The following is an 11,104-nucleotide window of genomic DNA, read 5'->3' on the forward strand; positions in this document are numbered from 1 at the left end:
ACAAAAGCCAAATTGCAGTAACTACGTTTTTGGACACACCGACTTATTTTTTTGATCCCAAAGGTCAAATTAGCCTTTGTGATTTTGGGGGATAAACAATTACCTCAAGATAGATATACAATTAGTTTGATATCACTTATGTGCCGATATCTCATTTGGCTGAGCGGTTGAAACACTTTTAAACCCATTGTTTCCGTAGTTACTGCACTTTGGCTTTTAAAGTCCTTGTTGATACACAGAGGGAACTGTGGCTATAGAGCGTGCCAACGTGTCGTCACCACGGGGGGGCGAGGCATTGGGTGTGGCATTGGGCAATGTTAAGTCAACCTGGTTTTTACCCCTCAAAGATGTCCGCAGCTACCAAAAGACACTTGTTGACGCCCCCTTCAGGATTTTTGGCACGCTCTATAGAGCATCGCAGTTCCCGCCCACTTCCTGGTGCCGGAAGGAAAAACTCAATGCATTTTTCCCATTGACATTTCCAAAAATATTTATATCAATTAATTTAAGCCTAGAATCAAGCCATCCAGGGTCCTGGTGAATCATAACCATAAAACGTTTTTTTCTGTGATTTTTTTTATTTTATATTTAATTATATGATATACTATATTTAATAAATACCCTTTGTTTTGCCGTTTTCAAAAAATAATAATCACAGAATCAAACGTTTTATGGTCATGATTCACCAGGACCCTGGATGGCTTGATTCTAGGCTTAAATTAATTGATATAAATATTTTTGGAAATGTCAATGGGAAAAATGCATTGAGTATTTTGCGGTGGAACCCGGAAGGGGCGGGAACTGCGATGCTCTATTGAGCCATGAAAGTAGTAACAGGGGGGAAGCTCCTTGTTAGAGGGAGCACAACTCAACACTCAATGGAGGCACACAAAAAAAAAAGATCACTCCTGTTGGCTATCTCTACTCTTTTGTCGGTGTAGTTATGTGTTGCATCGAGTTCAGTGGATATTTATAGGCCCTGTATGTAACCTACGGTGTGTGTTTACTTTCCCTTGTCTTAGCCTTTGTGTCTCTGAAAGGCAGTGATGTCGATATACTATAATTACAACAAGCTCAGGAGGCACTGCAGTCTGGAAGGTTTTCAGTAATATGGAGGGGGTCCGAATAAGAGATGTCAAATGTATCTAGCAAAAGAGCAAGGGTTTAAAATTAGGCATAGGCCGAGGTAATATTATGACTTTATTTTGGGATATAGAGGGTGTCAGGAGAAACGGCCTTACCTGAGCACCTACCGTATCTTAATACTGCCCAGCATTGTTAACTGTAGGCTTCACAAAAGCATGTCAGTGTATCTATAGCTGATGTCTACACTGCCGTACCAAATGTTATTCCAATCCCATCCATTTCCCCATAGAATTCACTGTATATAAACCACTAGTTATCTTGTGTAATGTGTTCTTGTTCTTCTCAACAGCAGAATGTATGAAAGGTGAGCTATATATAGTGAGCTATATCAGGGATAATATATATACGTATACAGGAATAGGGGCGAAAATAATGAAAACACCTCTGTGTCGGATCTAGGGCTGAACAATCTGGGAAACTCGACAAGCTTCAACTCTGTTTACCGTTTACAGTAGAACTATAGCAACATTAGACACTGTCAATTGATGATAGGACCATACCAGTGTTAATGCATGTTTGCCCATTGACTACAAGTCGGATATATTTGACTACTGACAATTATCCAAAGTTTAAACGTTTTTTTTTTCTTTCTGAATAATTACCAGATTTCCATAACATTGTGGCTCAAACTTCCAGGTTATAAGCCCACCTTAAAATTATCTGCTTCTACAGCTAATATTCATGACACCATGGTGAAGTCCAGGACATCTGAACTTCATTCATAAAACAAGCTTTTCTCCAGGTACTATTTTTGGCAAGACTTTTCAAATCAAACCACGCATTCAACAGCATTAATTTCATAACTTGGAAAAAAGTTTTAAAAAGTTCACTGTGTTAGATTACCTGTCTCAAGCAAGTTTCAAGTCTCTGCAAGTTGATTTGCGTACCGTCCTGAAATGAATGGAAACCAATGGCTTGTTGGTAGGTCAAGAAAATGGAAAATTGTCAGCAGTAATGCAATTAATTGTAGCCTCTGCCATTTTGAAATTGCAGTAGTAGTTCTTTTTTAATTAATTGTTCAGCCCTGTAGTGTATCTGGTGATTAGATGGGAGGGGAACACACTCTAGTGGTTCAACTCAAAATTGCACCTGAAACAGTGCTTTGAACTTAATCTTAGCTCTGAAATGTCATGTTGGCATCATAAGGGCAATTTGGGCCATATTAGTGAACATTCATGGTTTTGTTGAAATCTCCTGTGAAATGTCACACAAATGTACAGCTCACCAAGCAGAGCTTCTCAACTAGTAGCCTATAGGCTCCGGACCAAAATTGTACCTTCTGTGTTAAGTCAAAAGCTGCATAACACAATGTTACCCTGTCCAAGTTCTTCTGAGAATGGTCCATCCACTTTTTGGTCAGGAACCACTGGTTAAAAAACACTGCTAAAAAACATGATTTACAAAAGATGATGAATGCCACTGCAGTCGACAGGATGGTTCTCTGGATAGATATAATGGTGGGGAGATTAATACTGCAGCTTTACGAAGTATTATATAAAGCTCTCTGTATGTAAATGTTCAGACTGTATATTCAGATATTTATTCATAACTACTCCTACATTATGTGGATTCTACTTTGGGTCATATACAATTGATCGTGTTCACTGAGACTGGTTGCACTGGCCTTTGCAGTGAGGCAATAGCATACATGGACTCTTGATGAATATTGTGTTCCCCTTGAGCGTTATTGGACTGGAGAGACACCCTTCCCCTCAAATAGAGGGGGATCTGAACTGGTTTCCCAATGGGGCACAAAAAGTCAGGACCAAATACATCAAATGGCACAAAATGCTTTAACAACTTTGTAACAGATTAATAAGCACGAGGTCCTTTATTTCCTTTGAAACACAACTTTGCAATATTAAAAATCTAAATGAATTGTATTATACTGTTAATCAGTATGCATGTTGTAGGCTACTTTAGCGTTTCGTGTCTTTGAGAGGCAGGGAAATTAATTGAAGAACCTTTTCTGTGTGTCAGCACGGCCTTGATTTAAATGTAAGGACATACAGACCAGTGTCCTATAATCTGACTTTCCCGTTTATACTATAATGGCCATTTTCTAATTCATACCAGCTGTTAATCAAATCGAGTGTAGGAGGGAGAGTTTTCATGAATATACAGATACAAGGTCTTATCATCATCTTCATCATCACCACCATCACCCTTAATGTTGTTGTTTTTCACGTCACCTACAGTCGTGAATGTAGGGCTCACTGTGGGAGGGTAAAATCAACACTGAAAATAATATATCGTGTTTAATCATGTTAGGCTTTTGTGGAATGTACATGTACTACTCACTGATTCATAGTTCTGTATAAACTGCTGTATAATGTACGCTATTCTTATCCTCGTGGGTCAAGTTATGTCGTTGATATTCTCAGCACATTGACATTTGATTAATGAGCTGCGTGTTCACCTTTTGTCTGTTAGCCACGTGCTCTTTTGAAACCAGCACTGACTCTATCTTTAATGAAGAAAAAAGGCTCTTTATGTGTGCCATTTAATCATCCTTGCATGGCCATGTGGGGGAAGCAGGCAGAGAGATGTTTTACATAAAGTACAATTTCAGCGTTTACATTGTTATCCTACATGCAGAACAGGACAAAATCAGTTTATGATTTCCATGATGTCTGAGACTTGTTTTGGAGATTTGTTTATACTAAGGCAGACATGTTTATATCTTGTAGATTGTATAAAAACAAATCTAAACAAAGAGATGTACTATAACCTTGGCATGCTGCTTAGACAAGAAAAGAAAGAAAATAGCAATATTATATCAAATGAATGGATAACTTAAAAATGCAACAAAAAATTATCTGTATGACAAATATAACCACATATGTTTATGCAATAAAATCCTGGTTTTGATATAGAAACAAGACAAGTTCTGGTTTGTCCTGAAATATTCTTCACTGCCTTGTTAGCTGTGGGTGTGTGTGTGTGTGTGTGTGTGTGTGTGTGTGTGTGTGTGTGTGTGTGTGTGTGTGTGTGTGTGTGTGTGTGTGTGTGTGTGTGTGTGTGTGTGTGTGTGTGTGTGAAAGATTCTTCACTGCCTTGTTAGCTCTGTCTGTCTGTCTGTCTGTCTGTCTGTCTGTCTGTCTGTCTGTCTGTATTTTCAAATATTTATACGACATAATAATATAATCGGTCAATGACAATTGTGTAATATTTGTGAATTAATAATCGGAGGGCAGTGCATTGATCCTGCGAGGCTATGGACTGGCTAGCCAATCAGGCTCCTGTCCTTATGGCTTATGGGATCTATAGGCCTATTACTTGTTTATAGACCAATTTTTTCTCCCAATTTATTCATTATGCCAATTAAGTCCCCCGCTGCACATTTCTGTGTTACCATAATTGTTGTACCCTATTGGCTCATCTGCTATTGAGGAGCCCTAACGGAAAGGGCATAGCGCCTCCATCCTACCTCTCCTATTCTCCTATTCAACATTCTCCACTGCTAGGCGGTGCCCTAAAGGCATACTGTATGGTGCATCGACAAAGAACACCCTCCCCACCAGGCTTACATCCCCCAAAACGGGCCAATTGTGTTTGTGTACTGTAGATACTAGGCCAAACCAGATGCACCACAGTGGATTTGAACCCCTCGACTCCGTGGTGGAGGGATCTAGTATACTACTAAACACCAAAATATGCATTTATCAATATGACAGCATAATCATGAGTCTTAATGTCCGTGCACATTCAATTCCATCTGAGTTGTCTTAAATCAGTCGTAAACACAGGTTAGAGTGTTGTAGATGTCTGCTATTGCATGCACCTGAAACTAAAATAGCCTACTGGACTTTACACACCGTAGTCGCGATGAACAACAACACAAAAATGTGCCTGCGAATATTTTCCGTCAAACTACCGGTATTCATATAGTTCAGGGGGTGGGCAGCATTTCTTTCCAGAGGGCCATACTGACTTCGATAAAATGAGTGAAGGGCCACACATTGTACAATTGAATTGAAACATGAAACACATAGTGCTGAATGATGTTAAGACTGCATGAATTTGGTAGACATGCCAGACTACTTTAGAATAAGGTCCTTGTTTTCACAACAAGAATGTTCATCAACAAAATGTTGATCTTTCTTTTTCTTTTTGTATCACTCTGGTGTACTCTGTACGAGATTACAATGAAAAGATTACATAAAACAATCCACGCCAATGCCGTATCTCATCTTATCTGATATGCACCACTCCATAGGTCACTGATAAAACACATTGCATTCATTATATATGGACTCACGGCAGACTGTTTCACTGTTACAATATAAACATAAAACATTTGACTATACGGATGGAGGAATGCAGGTATGTACTTAAATGGCAAATATGAATTACTATTAATTGGAGTTAAATTAATTTGTCTCAAAACCAGTAACATATGGCAGCCTTTTAAAATGTAGATTTTTTTTTTTTGGGGGGGGGGGGGGGGGGGCAGTTTTTTTTATTATGACTTGGCGGGCCGGATTGAGATGGTCACAGGGCTGGGTCTGGCCCCCGGGCCGTATGTTGCCCATGTGTGATATAGTTCATACAGGCTGAGGCCTTTATTCACTGTAAACAATCTACTTTAATCAGAATAAAATGCTGTTGCTTTATTGGCACAATATTCACATTCTGTGTAGATGTACTCATGTCATGACACAAACAACATGTGAAAAACATTGGGGGGGAAATGGTCCTGTGTGTAAGGACCTTAAAGGGGAATTTCACTTTAAACCCCGTCTGGGGTTATTTTCAAGTCTACTCTGGTTTTGTTTGCACTCCAGACAATGTTTTACTTGCTTGATTCAATATTTAGATATTTGATATTCATTTAATCAGATACACCAAAACATTGTCATCACATGATCCGGACACAGACAGACAGAAAGTTTCTGTCTGTCTGTGTCTGGATGGAGAAAGATGTGGGAGGTATAGGGCATGCCTCCTGGCAGAGATTTGCAGTGCACTGTAAGCGCAGCTTTCTAGGTTGGATTAGTTGACACCGATGTCTTAGAATGTCATCGCTGGGTGCTATTCACTAGGCGACAATTTGTGATCTAGGCCTGTACAGTCACTGCTTTGGAAAACTGGCTCGGAGTTTTTTTCTGTCGGAACAGGTTTGGTGTCATTTTTGAGCCAACCCAGCCACTGTTCTTTACATTACTGCACTGAGAGAAACCCATGTAATTTGGCTAGATCAATAACACGGTAAGTGAAACTAACTTAACTCTCTTATTCAAAACAAAACAACGTTTTATTTGAGAGTGGGTGAATGGTTTCACTCCAAGAAGCTACTGGCAAGCCAATCGGTCAATATTTTCAAATGATGTATATTTCTTGTTAAAAGACACTACTGTTTGAAGTGTCTGTTTTGAAAATTATTATGTGTACAGTATTATGAAGTGACTATACAAATCTATAATGAATCACAAATATTTATAAAAACAAGTATTATTTGATTAGGACCTATTGACTACGTTTAATAGTAAATAGTAATAGCAAATAGTTCTTTCATGTGTATCTGAGGATTTAAATTGTGATTTTGACCAAACAAGACACACGTGCTTATGGTACTGTATTTTACAACTTAGCATTTATAATGTTCAGTTTAAGGGTTCACAGAAACCACTGTATTTTCTCATGCCGAGAAATATCTGCTGATGCTGTTTTGATCGACTGGCAGCTCAGACTTCCTCTACCCTTCCAGGTTTTTCCCCCGCCCTTCTATTATGTTAACAGCACCATTTCGGACCATGGACTCCAGAAATGTGATGGAAAGACCAGACACAAAGGTGGCCTCTCTAGAAATGCAGTTTCTACAATACTTGTTACTTGTGTCACCGTTATCAAATTATGAGGCTAGATATAATTTGACGTGAGTTTTGTGTTTTTGATGAACAAAAACACAAAAAAATGATATAAAACTGGTGATGGTTTTGCTAGGGTTGCATTCATTGATCAACTATTGAAATTGCACATTAAAAGCCCAAATGTGGTATATGGACCATTCGTATTATATATTAGCCTTTAAAATAATTTCTATTAAAAGTGTTACTGTATATTACACATAGCTGCTGCTACAGTACAGGCAGTGTTCAGAGTAATTGTATAGAAAACAAATGTTCAACCTGGCTACAAGGTTGCAAAAATTGCAATTTACTGGTATTGGACAATACTTTTACACTACCTGATGATAATCATACTCCATTATAGACTGTTTTCCGATATATCATTTAAGATCCTCTGATAATGACAAGGTTTCAATTACAGCCTTCCCTATGTGTTGGTCCCTGCAGGTGAGCGAACGCATCCTTGCCTCTGTGGTTGAGGTGATAGAGCAGAGCTGCGAGTCTGAAGAACAGGCTCTTCGCGTGCAGACAGCACATTGCTCCGACATCACCTCCTTCACAACATACATCCAGGTCATAGAGCACTACAAACGCTGTTTTGACTGGACTAACCCCAAGGTAGGTGTGGTGGTAAACACACACAGGTATTAGCTGATGCCTGATGTGTGCAGTAAAGACTGGTCACAGATTTTTTACCAAACGAGGCGATCATTTGTTCTTTTTTGGCAAGCAACACGGTTGAAGGCTTATTTAATTTTCTCCTGAAATAGTATGGGACGGCTGAGCAGTATTTACATCTGTTTGTCAACCTCTGTGAGGAGGGGATTCATGTGGATCGGTAAGATTTGCATTCTCACTCGACACTTATTTCCACATACATCTATCTATCTGTATCTATACTGTATATGTCTATCTCTCTCCATAGACGAATCCACAGAGCGCTCCCCTGGCACAATCATAACTGCGGTGGAGAATGCACACAGCAGGAGTCCTACACTGCAGCGCTCTGTGGATTTGTCTATATATATATACACACATATATATACGCTTTGTTAAGTGACATTGGATGTTTTGTTTGCAGTATTAAGAAAGCCATTGAGGATGTTGGTGGAAAGCTGAGGCAGAAAGGACTGTCTGACCTGTGACGTCATCATCATCATCATCATCATCCGGAGACAAAGGGCTGTCAGGACTGTGCCATCATCACCATTATCCAGAGAGTCTCAGTTGCCATGGTCACACATTGTAGATACAATTTGAATGGAGAAGTCAGACCGACACGGGTATGCACAAAAACATCGATTTTAATCTGAGGTATTCATTACAAATTGCTTTCTCATAGAAATCTCTGCAAAGAGCTTTCCTAATACATCAATTAATTGTGTTTGTCGAGCAACACTGGCGTACTGTATGACTAAGTATAAACTAGGCCTCACACAGCTCGAGGACACTGTATTTGCTCAACGTTTGAACAGTGAGCAACCTTGGCAAATCCGTTGACATTGGGTACATCAATATTAAGCTTGCCAATCGGTTTATTTCATTTCAACTTTACAGGACAACCAAGGCAGATAAGCTGTTTAACCAGGTCGAGTGTGAGAAAGGCATCATAATAAAAAGTCGTTGCTGAAGCTGATGCTTCTCAGTCAGTTTGGTGTCTGTTGCTGGACGTGTAATACTGAATCAGGGTACAACTAACCATGAACCATAAAAACACTGTTTCCAATGGGTAGATCCCTGGCGGACAACTAACAGACAGTTAATATTCGTAGTGTTCCAACATTAAAAAAAAGAAAAAAATACTCGAGGTACAATTAATACTTTTTTAAAACCGCATGAAGGCACTAGCATAACCATGCCTTTGCATTCAAGCTAAATGCACGGCTCATTCATTTAAATAAATGATAGTTTGTACAACTACAATCCTGCAGTGTCTGTCTGCTGTGTGTAAAATGATGTCTGATGATGGCAGCTTGAACTTTGATAATAAATAATGCCTCACATTGGGCATAAAGTCACAAAAAAATTGAAATAAACAAAGACACTATTCCTAGACACTAAGTATACACTGTAGTAGCATACTGTAGCACCTTTACATACATGTCCGTGTACCTTTTAAGGTAAAATGTAGTGCTACATCAATTTCAATTTACCGTAAGTGAAGGTATGAGAAAGATACAGTTAGGCCAGATTAGAAGCCACAGGCAACTAATGGCACCTCCCAAGTCTTGTAGTGTCCACTCTCTGTAGGACTCAAGTGCACAATGGTGCTCAAAGGGGAGACAGAAGTTGATGAGGGAGAGAACTATGTGAGGTGGCAAGATACACAGTAAAATCCTCAGTGTTAAAAGCTGTAATCCAGAACTTATTTTGATGAATGACATACCAATCTGTATGGTAGAGCAGCGGTTCCCAAACTTTTTAGCTCGAGACCCGAAAGAGAAATGAGGCGTTTGCCTGGGACCCAAACTGGTGAAAATAGCTACAAGCTCGCGACACGTTGTGAGCTTGTAGATCTGCTATTTTCATCACTTCTTATCTTAAAAGAATATTTATTGATCCATTCATTTCATTAAAAAAAAAATCTGAATTGTTTTTGATTGGTGAAATGTTGTGATTTCTTTGTTCAAACGTTTTAAAATCTTTTGAAATAAGATATAAAATGTTTTAAATATAGGAAACGAAAAAAATGGGATATTTACTCACAAAAATCGGTCTGCCACCCACAAATGGGTCCTGACTCCTGACCCACCGTTTGGGAAACAGTGTGGTAGAGTATGTTAATACAACACATCTGCAGTGGTTGGAGGTGGTCTCCCCTACTCTAAATTGAGAAATTTAGATCCTGGTAGGACACCTACTGGTTGAAAAGTAGTACTACTTGAAGCTCATAGAGTACAACATCTTAAATGTGCGGATTGTAATGTATCCATTTGTAACTCTGAGAGTGTACAACAAATGTAACGGGTCAATTTAGTTACATTCTGTACACTCTGAGTTAAATCAGCACGAAGGATTTGACTGTGTAGGAAAGAAACAGAAGCATTTGGGAGGCTGGTGGTGTATAGGAGCGAAGAAGAAGAAATGGAGGCAGGCAGAGAGGTAGAAGGCAGGGGAGTAGAAGGCAGCGAACAGCAGGAGGTTTCATAACTCCGTGTGTGAGTACGTGTAGTCAGTGTAGTCGCGGTTTTCGCTGGGCTTCAAGAAGATGCCCTCCATGGCCTTCCACAGGCTGTGCTGGCTGGCGCCCAACATGGCGTGCACCTCCCTCTGGCCGTGGATGGGCCGCCCGTACTGCTCCCCCGTCACGGCGAGCAGCGCCTCGGTGGCTTTGTGGCGGAACCGGATGGCCTCGTCGCGCTGCCACACGGAGCCCCCGCACTGGACCGTCCACTCGTCCAGGTGGTCGCCTTCTCCGTCCTCGCCGAACGCACTCACCTCCTGTGGAAGGACGGGATTTAAGAAGGAGGAGACCCTAATGACTTTCATCGTTATCTCACAGCCATAAAACTGAGCTGTCTTCTGTGTGTCTCTGAAACACAGCTGAAGTGTTTGCCCCCGTGAGGAAAGGGGAAGGTGAAGTGTCTTGCTCAGGGACACTTCGACACGTACAGTACAGCTGGAGGTCGAACCAACCGGCCACTCTACCCACTCAGCTACAGCCGTCCAGTTAGGGCTGTCACGATTACTAATTAATTAAGATTAATTGTCACTCAAATAACTGTGATTAACTCATTCCCTGCCTAGAACGACTAAAACGACTTCTGTCCTTTAAGCCCCCTCTGCCAAGAACGACAAACCAAAGACCAAGGAGATATGATTTCTTGAAGATCTAGACTCCCATCCACTTCCTTATTAACTTAAAACTTAAACATTTTGTATCTCGGCTCCTGAGTACTTTTTTTTTTCAATGAAAAATCTCTGGCAGTGGGCAAACGCAAAAAAAATAAAGTTCTGGCATTGAATGAGTTAACGATTTAATTGTGTGTTTGGCATTGATTGAACATTGGAACATGTGAAGCCTTTTTGGCTTCGTAATCAAACATTGCACAGGGCAAATATGACTAATAACTTGAATATACAAAGAAATTATTGACATATTTAAT

General features: G+C 40.0%; 2 protein-coding genes across 4 annotated transcripts in view; one reads left to right on the plus strand and one right to left on the minus strand.

The window, feature by feature from the left end:
- The first annotated feature begins 6,198 nt into the window (after positions 1-6,198).
- LOC308091170 (legumain-like) lies at positions 6,199-8,231 on the plus strand. Of its 3 annotated transcripts, none has more exons than XM_080436592.1 (5): positions 6,199-6,357; positions 6,857-6,941; positions 7,420-7,616; positions 7,769-7,836; positions 8,080-8,231. In XM_080436592.1, exons 3-5 carry the CDS (start codon positions 7,428-7,430, stop codon positions 8,141-8,143), a joined length of 321 nt encoding a protein of 106 aa, XP_080292718.1. In that variant the 5' UTR covers positions 6,199-6,357; positions 6,857-6,941; positions 7,420-7,427; the 3' UTR covers positions 8,144-8,231. The 3 variants fall into 3 exon arrangements, with proteins under 3 accessions (XP_080292718.1, XP_080292716.1, XP_080292717.1); XM_080436590.1 differs by having other exon boundaries at positions 7,446-7,616; XM_080436591.1 differs by having other exon boundaries at positions 6,889-6,941; positions 7,446-7,616.
- Positions 8,232-8,284: 53 nt separating this feature from the next.
- sdf2 (stromal cell-derived factor 2) overlaps positions 8,285-11,104 on the minus strand; it is a 5,628-nt gene continuing 2,808 nt past the window's right edge. Inside the window, exon 3 of the mRNA XM_080436589.1 lies at positions 8,285-10,439. Coding sequence (XP_080292715.1) covers positions 10,143-10,439 — 297 coding nt within the window. The 3' untranslated portion in view covers positions 8,285-10,142. The remainder of the gene's footprint in view (positions 10,440-11,104) is intronic.

The sequence above is a fragment of the Gymnoscopelus braueri genome (assembly GCF_963280865.1).
Source record: "Gymnoscopelus braueri genome assembly, chromosome: 8".
Lineage (NCBI taxonomy): Eukaryota > Metazoa > Chordata > Actinopteri > Myctophiformes > Myctophidae > Gymnoscopelus > Gymnoscopelus braueri.